This window comes from Paroedura picta, chromosome 2 (genome assembly GCF_049243985.1).
Source record: "Paroedura picta isolate Pp20150507F chromosome 2, Ppicta_v3.0, whole genome shotgun sequence".
NCBI lineage: Eukaryota > Metazoa > Chordata > Lepidosauria > Squamata > Gekkonidae > Paroedura > Paroedura picta.
Window position 1 is genome coordinate 150,881,111 of NC_135370.1, and position 13,990 is coordinate 150,895,100.

General features: G+C 47.6%; 1 protein-coding gene across 2 annotated transcripts in view; it reads right to left on the reverse strand.

Moving 5' to 3' along the window:
• ISM2 (isthmin 2) overlaps nt 1-13,107 on the reverse strand; it is a 31,863-nt gene extending 18,756 nt beyond the window's left edge. For both annotated transcript variants that reach the window (XM_077323341.1, XM_077323340.1), the window contains exon 1: nt 11,920-13,107. In XM_077323341.1, coding sequence (XP_077179456.1) covers nt 11,920-12,057 — 138 coding nt within the window. In that variant the 5' untranslated portion in view covers nt 12,058-13,107. The remainder of the gene's footprint in view (nt 1-11,919) is intronic.
• Between the last annotated feature and the right edge of the window lie 883 nt (nt 13,108-13,990).

Consider the following 13,990-nt stretch of genomic DNA (forward strand, 5'->3'; position numbering starts at 1 on the left):
CAGTTCCCCTGGAGAAAATGGCTTTGGGAGATGGATTCTATGGCAAATTTTGCCAAGTTTTCTCCTCTCCTCAAAACCCCACCTCCAAAATCTCCAGATATTTCCCAACCCAGACCTGGCAACCCTAGTTACTTGTTCAAGCTGGCCTCTCCCAAGGAATCTGATCTAGTGAGCAATGGACCATTCACTTGGTGATTTCATGCTTGCTTTGTAGTATTCTGTTTCAACAGCCTGCTTTCAGGCAGGGAAGGAACTGATGAACTGATCAACTCTATTTATGACAGAGTTCAAATTACATGATGACCAGGAAGCCTATCCCTCTCCTGTAATGTCAGGCACATCTGGGATGAAATGTTTTCTCTTTATATTTTATCTGTTTTTTGACCTGGTTATGGAACAGAGGCAGCTTGGGTAGCATTAATGGATGATCTCTGCCTAGAAATGGCTAGAACAGCCACGTAATACCATTTATTAGGATCAACCCGATGACCCATAACGTGTGAGCTTTTGAGTTTGTCCAGAACTCTTCTTCAGGCTGGATGTTACAATAAGTATTTTTTAAAAAATTAAGGAAGAGAGAATGCCACAAGTCCTGTTAAAGTCTGTATTGTGTGTTAGAGGCAGAGTAGGTTCAAACAGCTGGTTTCAAGAAACTCCAAACAAGAGGTGATTAAAAGGTTATACTCCATAGAATAAACAAAGGTCCATTTTGCATTAACATCTTACTACAGCTTTTCTGAGCAGAGGGACTAAGATTGACTTTGGATTCTGTGATTGATTTATGCACATGGGTAGCCATGTGAAGCAGCAGAACAAATTTAGAGTCCAGTGGCACCTTTAAAACCCATGAGGCTTTATTTATGACATGCACCAGTCTTTATCCTCTGGTGTATTTATTCTACAGCTACAATTTCAAAAACACATTTTTCTTATTGGGGTGGGAATGTCACTTGTGTATTGGGGTGGATGGCATCCAATTTTTTTTTAATTTATGCAATTGCCCTAATAAACACACCTTTTGCTATCTAAACTGAAGCTGTTATTTTAACAATATTTACTATTTTATTTATTTGTTTAAAATATTTCTATGCCATCTTTCTACTCAAATAAGGTCCTCACTATTGGCTGCTTCTGAGAATTTCAAGTGTTTTGATAATATTTTTACTTAAATACTTAAATTGCCCTGGAAGGCTAGTTGCCAGAGAAAAAGAAGACGTGTATGTGCAGAACCGACAAACTTGTTTTGATTTAAGTAGCCTTCCCTTTTTTGGAGGCCAAAGTTTTCCAAATAAAAACTCACATCAGTGTGTTTGCTGGGACAACATGATTGGTTTAACCACAGAAACGGAGAGCAAACTTTCCCCATTTCTTGTACATACAAAATTCCCCGATACCAAAGTCAGCTTGGCTGCTGTCTCCTCTGGCTGTAAGTGGCTCTCCAGGATCTCAAGCCAGCCAAAATTCTTGAGCTGGAGATAGCAAGGCTTGAAACACAGGATCTTCTGCATACAAAACATGGGTTCTTCCACTGAGCTATGCCCCCTCTGCAGAGTTATTTCTCCTGTGTTTTATATATCTGCCAGCTGGTATAATCATATGTGCTCAGCTATGCATAATGGTTGTGATGAAAAGTGGCAAGAGCAGGAGCTCAACAAGAAAATTTTGTTTTTGCTTTTATTCTTCAGCTGCATCCCCTTGGGGCCCCAAAATGCAACTCTTCCGCAAGAACAATGCTGAGGCCCATACAGAGTTCTCAAGGAAAAAAACATAACCAACAAATGCTGCCCTCTACTCTGCAGCACAAGAGCACTTCCTCCAGAAGAAAACAAGGTTAGGATCTAAGGCAACATATTTTTCAGTTTGATTAGAAAGTAAGTATTGCATGGGCATCAACCTCTCCCCAAAACAACAGCCATTCCCCCTCCATACAAACACATGCCTTCAAACGTTCTAGATTTACATTTCTACATTTCTGCTTTGAACCAGCATGTATTATAAGGTTTCACATTTGGTGGTTGTTGTTAGGTGCAAAGTCATGTCGGACCCATTGCGACCCAATGGACAATGATCCTCCAGGCCTTCCTGTCCTCCACCATTCCCCGGAGTCCATTTAAGCTCCCACCGACTGCTTCAGTGACTCCATCCAGCCAACTCATTCTCTGTCGTCCCCTTCTTCTTTTGCCCTCAATCGCTCCCAGCATTAGGCTCTTCTCATGAGGTGGCCAGATTCACGTCTGGTTAAATAAGTAAAAATTCAGTGGGACCCTTAAAGACTAACAGAATTTATTCCATTAGATTTTCCTGAGCTGGACCTCACATCTAAGAAAGTGTGCTCTGACTCATAGCAGCTTAAACCAGAATAAAGTTTGTTGATCTTTGAAGTGACCCTGGACTCCTGTATTTTGCTGCTGCGATCTAACAGAGCGACCCATCTTGTATTAACATCTAGTTAACAGTAATTAGTTGGTTCAGTCATATCCGTGCTGTCCTCTCACTGCATCACCTCCATCTAGAAAAGCCTTTTAAAAGGTTATAAAGTGCAGACAAGTGATCCTTATTCCCTAAACAGGCAGGCCATAAGCTTATAAATTGTTGCTTGGGACAGGCAGATGCTGAAGATTTACTTTAATAGTTACACAGAAGAAACCAGGTGCTTCCTACCACTACGCACAGTGTTTCTTGTCCTCTCTCCATGGTAATTCATGGATGCTGGACTCCTCTACTCCCGATGACTCTTTCAACTGCCTGACAGGCAAATCCTTAACTTGTTCCTGACCACTCAATCCCCACAATGTTAACAACACAACCTTGCTGCATTATGGGTTAAGGAAGCCACGATCATCACAACAGGGAGCATGACAAATGCCCACTTCCTAAAAAAATTCAAAACTCGCAGATACCTCAGTGCATCGTTGTTATCACTGTGGCAGCTAGAGAGGCACGTTTCTGGTCTTCCCTGACAGCACAACAGTTCAGCCAATGGAAGACCCAGAAGCTGCAACCCTGCGTTAAACACCATTTCTCTTTTATTTTAGTTTTTGTTGTGGGGCTGAGGGGGATTGTCAACTTTACTTTGCTTTATGCAAATTTCACTTGATCTTGTTATCACTGTTTTCTACCACCAAAAAAAAAACCCTAAAATGGATTCTATTAGTATGTGTAAGGGTGACAAATATAGAAAATGTGTACACATATATCCCCAACTTTCCACCTTACATTTACCTTTTACAGGAGCTGCTTTAATTTCCCCAAAAGTAAACTTTGCAAACTTATTTAGCCAGTGAAAAAAGATGCCCCCCCCCATGCACAACACCCCCCCCCCCCCCCCGCTTTCCAAGCAGGCTCCCCTATTGTTTCAGTCTTTTACTTGGCCCCAGGGCAAGAGGTTTTTCACTATCTTGACTACGATAATTTGGCACTTCACAAAAGGAAAATTTGCCATAAAGGGTAAAGTACCTTCCTGTGCATAATAAGCCCCTTTCAGAGCAAACTGATGCTTCAATGGACGTTTTGTGCCCACAAATCTGACCTCAACCGGGGACAAAGCTGGAGACAAGAACGCTTAATTGCTGAAGAAATGAAAAGGTAAAAAGCACATCCGCAGGCAAGATGACTCCACCAGCGACACAGAGGATGAAGCTGCCGGTGGTGGGGTGTGCATTCCACACCCGGGCAAGGAAATGCAGAGCTCAAAGGAACAAGAGCAGCTGCTCCTGACCCCCCAACCCCCACCTGGAGCCATCATTTACCCACTGTCTGTGACAGGACAATTATCTGTTGCCAAGACAAGGACAGACGTCAGGGAGGGAGCGAATGACGCCTGTAGGTCAGGAATAAGCAAGCGGGAGACAGAAGGGCTCCAGGGAAGGGCACAGCCTGACTTCATCACTGGCCACAAGACTGAAGGAAAAATAAAGCCTGGGGAGGACAATCTGGAATGACGCTAAATAGAAGCTGTCCTGGCCGCTGTTGAGGCACTGTGCAAAGCCCTGTAAAAACTGGCTTTGTTTTATCCATTGCAACATCTTTGATCATCAAAAGTGATGCTTTTCAGCAACACCAGGGGCTACTGGCTAGAGACAGGCAGATGCTGAGGTCTCAGAGCAATAGCATTTATTCTACCTCAGACTTCTATCTGCACAGCTGCTGCATTGACAAGTTAAGCAGCTAAGTGGTATAAGAAAAGCCATCACACTCTTCTCAGCAGCTTGCAAATCTTGTATGTGTCAAAAATGCTACAGAAACACTTTGGGGGCAAACAAGGCATTACATACAGAGATGAGGAAGGGTGTTATTTGCTCGATTTGTCAAGATTAATTTTGGGAGGTTTCTCTTTTTATTTATTTTATAAGATTATTTTAAAATTTTTATGCCACCCTTCCACCCAACTTAGGGTCCCCAACGTGGTTAACAGTCAAAATCAAAACAATATTAAAAAAATTACTACATATTACTATGTATATATAAACACAATTTAGCAATGAGCATAAATGGGAAGGCGCATCGGAAAGAAAGCAACACCCCTCTCCCCCCAAAATCCAAGTTTCCCCCGGCTAGTGGGAAACAATGATAAGAGCTTTTTAAAAGGAAAAAAGCTGTGCTTGAAAGCATGTGGGTAGCTGATAAAAGTGGACAACAGTTGCTGAATAAGGGCCAAATGAAACATGACAGCATCCTCATGTCAGCCACAGAGGCACAGCCATTTTAAAATACCACAAGACTTGCCCCCTCCCCCCGACAGCTGTTTTGATTATCTCATGGCTTTATAGAATGGCTTTAAAATAATGATGGCATCCTCATGGTGGCCATGACGACACCATCACTTTCAGTTTAGACCTAAGATTCAGTGGTCGGACAGCAAGGCTTTAATAGACCTCCTTGCCCTGCAGCTAGAAGAATAATACAAAACAATAACAACACAAAATAAGGGTCAAAGTAGACAGGCACAGGGGAGAAGCAAGAATAGAAATAGGTCAGTCTAGTGTTCTCAGTATATAATCTAGATCAGTGATCTCCAACCTTTTTATCACTGGGGACCACTCAACACCGGGGACCACTCACCGGGGACCACTCAACGCCTTTTACTGAGGCCCAGTGGGGGGGGGTAGTTTACTCCTCTACTCTCAACCACTGCCCTAACGCTCTCTGATTGCTATGGCAATGTTTAAACATCCCTTCAAAATAAGATACAGACACACCACAACAATGAACATAAGGAACATTTTATTTTCATGGAAATTTTCACTCATGACAATGACAAATCAATGGGGACCCTGAGCTTGTTTCTCTAGAACGAGATAGTCCCATCTGGGAGTGATGGGAGACAATGACACCCGAAGTGTGTTGTAAAGGGCCGGGGGGGGGGGTGAAGTAAAGGGTGGGAGGGGAGAAGGTGTTCTTCGGGGCCCACCTCCAATTAGTCGAAGGACCACATGTGGTCCGCAGCCCACAGGTTGGGGATCGCTAATCTAGATTATCCAATCAGGAGAATTCATGGAGAAGAATTTATATATCTATACAGTGGAATAAAACAAGTTTCAGCACTATCATTTTATGATTCGATAAAGGTTCTGCAGCTAAAGCCACCCTATATGTGACGTTGAGAGTTTGTCTGTAAATCAGCATTAGAAGTCCCACTCTAGGTGCCTCTGTCTGCTGGGGTGAGATTGGTAGAACCTATAAAGCAGTGGTTCTCAACCTGGGGGTCAGGACCCCTTTGAGAGTTGAGTGACCATTTCACAAGCAGCTTGGCGGGGGGGGCATCCACACAACAGCCTTGCTGGGTAGATTGTGATAGAGCGTTTGTCTGTCTGAAGCAGCAGAAAAGAGCAAGATCAGCATGGTGGGACAAGAGGCAGAACTGAACTGAGAAACCCCGGGGAAAAAAAACAAATTTATATGCAATCAGGAACAACGGATCTTCACGCCATTGGTCAATGAGAGCCAGTTTGGTGTAGTGGTTAGGAGTGCGGACTTCTAATCTGGCAAGCCAGGTTCGATTCTGCGTTCCCCCACATGCAGCCAGCTGGGTGACCTTGGGCTCGCCACGGCACTGATAAAACTGTTCTGACCGGGCAGTGATATCAGGGCTCTCTCAGCCTCACCCACCCCACAGGGTGTCTGTTGTGGGGGGAGGAATGGGAAGGCAACTGTAAGCCGCTTTGAGCCTCCTTTGGGTAGGGAAAAGCGGCATATAAGAACCAACTCTTCTTCTTCAATTTCAGATTAATTTCTGTTAAACGACCCTTGCACACTGTTTTACTTCCATTGGGAGTTATGTTCAAGAACATAGTTGAACCTCAGACATAGAACACCTGGGACTAGGGAGCTATGACTGAAACCAGATACATATTTTGTCTAATAGTTAGTAGAACATTTACGGAAAGATTTTAATATATTTATTGTATTATAAACCTGTGAGGACTCACTTCACCATAGAATCATAGTTGGAAGATACCTCCAGGGTCATCTAGTCCAACCCTATGCACAATGCATGAACTCACAACTACCTCCCAACCCACAGTGACCCCAATTTCATGCCCAATTGATCTCCCACCACCATGAAAAATCTCCAGAAACCAGCCTTGTCTGTAGGTAATTCAACTACCATTCCACAGTGGCGATAAACAATTCCCTGAGTGTGCAAGGAAGGGCCACAAGAGACAACCCCACCTTCCTACCCACCCACTCACAATCTGCCTAAGTTCATAAAATCAGCATTTCTGTCAGATGCCTGTCTAGCCTCTGCTCGAAAACTTCCTGAGGAAGCCTGTTCCACTGAGGAACCACTCTGACTGTCAGGAACTTCTTCCAACTGTTCAGCCGAAAATTCTTTTGAATTAATTTCAACCCATTGCTTTTGGTCCGACCCCTGGGGCAACAGAAAACAACTCTGCTTCATCTCCTCTAAGAAAGCCCTTCAATTGAAGATGGTTATCATATCACATCTTAGTCATCTTGCCTCCAGGCAAAACAGACCAAGCTCCTTCAATCTATCCTCATTGGACTTGGTCTCCAAACACCTCACCATCTTTGTAGCCCTCCTCTTGACATGCTCAGATGGATGAAAAGAGTCTGTGTACACGTATATGATATTGGTGTAAAATCATACATTTAAACACACAGCTATACAGAAAAGGGGGAATAGTCAACAGTGGAATTAAAAGATAATTAAATACAAGAGGTGTACTATTCACATTCCCCACCCCTTCTCTTGTATCTTCATCTGAAAACTTCAGGTCCTTTTCATGCCTCTAATGAAGACTCTAGTTCTCCAACTGCCATATATTTGACCCTGTGCCACTTATCTTTGCCTGCTCTTTATACAGACATGATGCTTGCCACTAGATTCCTAATCAAATTCCACACCATTTAAGATTCAACACAGCTCCATTTCTTATAATGGCAGCAAGTTACTATGCATTTGGTAAAGGAGACAGTTAGCCTCATGAGAAAAGTATAGAGATAAGAAGGATGGGACAGCCTGCCTCAAGGGGGAAAAAATCTAAGGAGTTGGTCTGTTGCAAATAATTTTGTGGCACCGATACTGTGGTGCAAGTTCAGCCCCATCCTTAATTCCCAGGTTTATCATATGCCAAACACATAGGAAACAAACTGTAAGACAATGGGGCAAAAGCCTGCTTTTGACTTATTGCAATTCATGAAGACTTAATACATTTTCAAACATATTAAGTGGGCCCTAACCCAAGAAAACAAATCCCACAATATGTTTGTTAGTCTTTCAGGCATTGTGGGATTCTGCTCTAACCCAGTACCTTCTGAATACCTTCCATTATTTAACCCAATGTGCATCAGCCATTTACTAGTGGGCTGGCTATAAATTGCTTCTATTCACATTTGCAATATTTGCATGGTCACACAAAATATGATTTTGGACAGACACAGTGCATCAACACAAAAATAACCAGTTAGAAATATGGCTGCCAGCACTGGAGACACTGGGTGGGCACAGTTCACCTTTAGCTTAAGACATGGAACTTCAGATGACCAATTGTTCTCCCTGGTTCTCTTTCTTTCTCACACCCCCCGCACTCACATACAGAGCAGAGAACAGACAAAAAGTAAGTTGTATTTGTGGCTCTCTCTCTCTCTCACCCACACTGAACAGAGAACAGATAGAAAAGTAACTTATGTTCCTAACTAGGCCCATCTTTAACCGCTCCTGCAAAGCGGATAAAATAAAGACCTAAGGGCTATTGGGGAGGAGTTAGGGCGGGCTCTGTCCATGATAAAAACTCGGACGGGTGAACCAGGAGCCGCAAAGCGGCTCCTGATTCGCCCCTCCAAGGGCCAAGCAGACAATGGGGAGGCACGCAAAGCACCTTCCAATTGGCCCCTCACCAGGACAGACCAAAATTCCATTCACCCAGCCCAGTCTGGCTGCCAGTCTGCTCCTGACCACTGCAGGGAGAGGAGGTCAGTAGGGCTGCCAAGGGGGAAGAGAACAGAGGCTGCGCCAGCCCTTTTTGCCCCATGTCATGTCATGTCCAACTGCAAATTGCCTCAGAACCCTGACAGAACTGGCAGGAGGTCCCCCCCCCCTTTCAGCCAGGCTGCGAAGGAGCCTCTGACAGGCCCTGACTGAGGGGAGGGAGGCATTTTCCTTCAGAGAGCAACGCAGGGGAGCCTGAGGGCCTTCCTTTTGAGGGGGGGGGGAAACTTTCCCTTTCTGCCAAACAGTTACCTGACAGGGAGGCCACAGAAAAGCCCCTTCTCACTTAAAATACTGCTCTGCCCGGAGGTTAGACACAGCCAAGCCATGTGTCTTTCTTCTTTGCAATTCTCTGCAGATTTGAGGCCACTGCACAGCATTATTCTGCAGAAGAAACTGGCTCTTTTGTCTCCAGTTTCATCTGCACAACAACCCTGTGCAGTAGGCCTCAAGTCTTTCAATTCAACAACAACCTGTGTGGGAGGCCTTAAATGTTTCTTCTCTACCACAACCCTGTCCAAATTAGCCCTTTCTGCCTGGGGAGCTGATCTTTATACTCTGCAGGTGAGCTGTAATTCCAGGAGTTCTCCAGGCCCCACCTGGAGGTTGGCTACCCCTGGGTTGGAAATATTCCTGGAGGTTTGGAGGTGGGACTTCAAAATCGTACAATGCCTCATAATCCAGCCTTCAAAAGAGCAATTTTTGCCTGCAGTTGGGAGGGAGTGGTGCAGGTATGTCCTCCTGGGCTACGGGCTATGGTCAGCCCTTACCAGCAACTGTTTGTATTCTGGGGCACAGACAGGCAGACCAGCATCAGTCCTGTGAGTCTGGAAAGTGCAGGAAGATCTAAATAAATATTTACAGCCTGAAACTGTAAACAGAGAACAATTAAATGTCTGGAGATACATGGTAACTGAGATGACTTATTGGCCTGGCAAATAACCGTGGCCTGGCAAATAAAAAAGCAATATAAAAAACCTTACTAAGGTCAAGACTGCTGTGCACAGAGAGTCTTCCTCTTAGAGTTGCCAGCTTCCCTGTGAGGCTTGCTACCCCACCTCCCTCATGGGGAGTCTGCTATGGGGAGAGAAAGGGAAGACGATTGGAAAATGCTTTGAGACACCTGAGGCCTGCTGGGTCACTGCGGCCCATTCCCAGTTCTCTCAGATCTCTCACAACCCCACATACCACACAGGTTGACTATTGTGGAGAGATGAATGGAAAAGGTGTTTGTAAACCACTTTGAGACTCCTTTGGGTAGTAAGCAATAGGGTACAAAAATCCATTCTTCTAAGGAGCAACCATGAAAGAAGCATGTGGGCACATAACATTTTATCAACAGTGAAAAAATGGAAAAGAAGGAACAGGGTGGACATCTGTGTACTGTGACTACCCCATGTGTATTAGGGCAGAGGGGCATTTCAGTGAATGTGGCCTAATTCACACAAGAAGGGAAATGACACAGAACTGGGGGGAATTGGTTGCCATGTAATCTCCCCCTAAGAAGAGTCTCCAGTCTGATTTTCCCTTCACATATCTGAGGACATGGCTCTGGAAAGCTCATCTGTAACCACTATGCCACAATTCCCAAAGGTCAGTCCTCTCCCACACTCAACGAACATTCCACACTACAGGTTCTTGACACCCATATCTCTACACCCATACCCTCATTTGCCACCATGCCACCACAACCTCCCACACAACACACACATTCAACCCCATGCCCTTACAGACTGGACAACTCCTCCCCTTCCTCTTCCCACTGCCAAGCTCTAGCGCCCATTGTATTCTTGGATACAACGGGCTTTGCCCCTAGTCCTTTGATAAAACAGGAGGCCAATGGAAAGTTATAGACTAGCAACATTTATTCCAGCATAAACTTTGGTCAGTCAGAGTTCAGGTAAGCAGATAAATACTTTGGTAGGTTCTGGCTGCAATTACTCATTCACTTTTTTTTCCTTGCAGTCAAAATTTCTCTAAACACAACTCCATTATGTTAGAAGAAAAGGCAAATGGAGTCTGGAATTATTAGGAAGGGGACTCCAAATAAAACAACAACAAATAAAACAAGAAGAATGCACATATGGCCAAATGTCAATCCCAGTTTTAAAAACCTTATGCTCCCTCTCATTACCTCATCTAGATAGATTACAGAATCCACAGTACAATTCTAAAAAGAGATACTCCAGTCTAAACCCACTGAAACTAAAGGGTTTGGACTGGAATTACTTTTTTAAGGATTGCAATGTTACTGCCCTATAAGGTAGGTGAACACTTGTCCATCTTGCTATCTGCAAGCCATAATAGTACAGGCTGTTTACACAGCTGGATCCATAGCAAAAAGTCTATTGCTGTAAAATGGACTTTTAACTGCTTGGCATCTGCAATCTTTCGGGACCATCACCCAAATTCCTTTTCGCTGCCCTTGGGAAGAAATGTGCACAAGACTTTGTTGCATCATTATTTTCAAAGGGATACACTTCTGTTTTAAATTGTCCAGGATCAAATCGGCCTTTTGTAGCAAACAAAGCAGAGGACTAATCCAGCACTGCAATTCACATATCCCACCCACCCACCCCCCGCCAACCACCAAGCCATAGGACAAACACACACTAAAAATATCTCATGGTTTTATCTTTTCAAACTAGTTCAACTGTTGCTCTGAGTTAGTACTAAACTTTGCTGTAACTTTGCATCACTGTGAATCACTGTCAGCATGTAAAAGAGTAGTGAAAAAGTGCTGCAGAGTAAAATCACTCAATACAGATTAGGTTTGAGTCCGGTGGCACCTTCAGGACCAGCAAAGTTTAATCTGAGGCATAAACTGTAATGTGCCTGCACACAAACCCTTATTCCTTGAATACAGGTCTTAAAGGTGCCTCTGGACTTGAACGTTATTCTGCTGCCCACCTGAATACACAAACGAGGCTTGTGAGAACTGCTCTTAGGAGCCATCATCTTAAAGATGCTATCTGAACTACTCTGAATGCATTTACTTCATTGATACCTACAGCCTTCAACGGAGCTTCCATCCTTCTCCACAAAGCCCTGTTATCTTTACAACAACCCCGTGAGGTAGGTTAGGCTGAAAATGTGCAGCTGGCCCAAGCTCAGGATGGCGATTCTCACCTGGGTCTCCAAGGAAAGTGAGATGCTTTCCTCACAGCCACCCTTCCAGCCTCGAGGGAGGGAGCCCAGCCCCCTTGCCTTCACCCGGCCTCAGGCTGTTTTGACTATGGTGACCAGATTTTAACATTGGTAAAGCGAGACACCATTAACGGGGGAGGGGGGGTCTTGATTTAAAAATTGGTCTATATGGAGCAACAAAAAGTTTCAAAGAAGGCATAGAACACAAAAATAGTACTGTAATATATATATTTTTAATTTCAACATAAGTACAGTTTGCCAGGTGCCCCCAGATGTCCCTCGAAAAGTGGGACAATCTGGTCACCTCAGTTTCGACTCACCTCCACCAGCCTGTAGTTCCTCTCCTTGGGGCTGTGGCTGCGTTGCTTCCTCAAGGGCAGCCCCCTCACCGCAGCCAGCAAAGCGGTCAGGCACAGCACGCTCAGCATCAGCACCACTTTCCCTCCGACCTGAGACATCTCTCCCTCCCCTCCGCCGCACCTCCTGGCGCCCTCGCACCCACCACGGCACGCAGGCAGGCGGGCGGGCGGGCAGAGCGCGCCGTCCCAACCCTAATCCAACCGCGCCAGTATGACAAAAATCAGACCCTTAGGAGGGGGCGGGAGGGGGAAAGAGCACGGATGAGGGCTGCAATCCTCTTTGCCGCCTTCTGCTCCAATCTCGCGCCTTCGCAGAGGTTCAGAGCAGCTCAGCGAGCAAATGCGTGCCGGATTTCGGGGGTGGGTGGGTGGGTGGGTGGGTGGGTGGGGGTGTTTCCCTCTCTCTCTCTCTCTCTCTCTCCTCGGGTCCCCCTTGCAGTTTGCCGAGCACGCTGCTAAGCCCCTGAAAGCCGGTAGCTATGAGAAAAAAGCGGGACGGGCACGGAAAGGAACGGCGGCGGGCGGCTTCCCCCATTCACCGTCGCCCCTCCGATAATCCTCCTTGCAGCTGGATTTCTCTTCCTCCCGCGCTTGACTCACTCGCGCCGTCCGGTTGCGACGAGCCCCTCCGGCGACCGAGGCGCGCCGATGCCCCGAGCAGCTTCTTCCCGCGGCTCCTTCGCAGCCCCGCCTGCTCTGCTCCCCGGCGGCTCCATGCACTCGGGCGCCCGTCGTCCCGTCCGCAGCCCCAGCCCGACTCCCCCCTTGCCCTGCCCTGCCCTGCCCTGCCCACCCTTGGCACCGCTCGCGCTCAGCCGGACGCCGCTCCGCCCGCGGCATGTCCCAGCTCCCCTCGGCTGCGGCGGCGGCGGCTGCTGCTGCTGTCGCTGCTGCTGCTGCTGCAAACATCGCGCGCGGCTGCTCTCCGGCCGGGCTCGCGTCGGGCTCGCATTTTGCGCGGGGAAGCGGACCGCTCTTTGTTCTGCAAACTCCGGCCTCGCTCCTGTGGCCAAGGGACGAGCCCCGAAAAGCGCGGCTGCTCCCTCCTGGGCCGCCTCGGGAGACAACGCGGCCGGCCGCTCGCTGGAGCGCTGCAGCTGCCTTGCCAGCCCCTCGCTCTGCACCAGCCTCTGCCGGCTCCTCCGGCCCCCTCGCCACCCCTTCCCCTTCCCCGCGCCCTCCGCCCTCCTCCTTCCCCCCCCCCCGGCTGGCAGGAGCACGGAGCTGCCCCTGAGCTCGCCTTCCCCCTCCAGCGGGGTTCCGTCCTCCTCAGCCCCGCACCGACTCTTGTGACGTGGCCGCAGGAGGCTCCCTGCCCACCAGGCCCAAGGTCAGCTCGGACCCACGGCGGCCGGCGCCACGTGAGACCGCGCGGAGGAAGCCCGGCCGGGAGGGGGGGGAACTTCACCACTGAAGGGGCTGCGGGGGGGGGGGTTGAATGCGAGCTGCACGATCTGCTAGGAGGAGCTCGTGCGAGGGAACTTGCCGGCGGAACGCGGCGAAAGGACGCCAGCCCCACGGTGGGGATTTTTCTGTGCACAACCAAACGCAGCTTGACTTTCGTTTTTTAGCCCCCAGTAGTAGACCGGACTCCTCTCTCAAAATCCCCACTGATAGACTTGGGGCGGGGGAGTGGGAGCATCGATCTGGCGCCCACCAGATCCAAACCTTCCTGCTTCCAGATCAGTGGTGGTTGGCTCATGCGGCCATAAAGGCTGCTCTTCCCGGAGCCACCGCACTTCAGGTGTGTTTTCCTTGGCCACCTCTCTGAGGTTACCTGGTGCCTCTCAGGAGATGGGGCAGGTCACAGGGAACTACCCCCTCCACCCATTACTTCAGGGGTGTGTTGCATGACAAGGATGCCAGTCCCCAGGGGGGTCCAGGGGATCCCCTGCTTTTACAGCGAAGCTGCAGGCAAGAGAGATCAGTTCCCTTGGAGAAAATGGCTGCTCTGGAGGGTGGACTCCACTGCATGGTACTCCTCTGAGGTCCCTCCCCGCCCCCTTCCGGCTCCACCCCCAAAGTCTCCAGG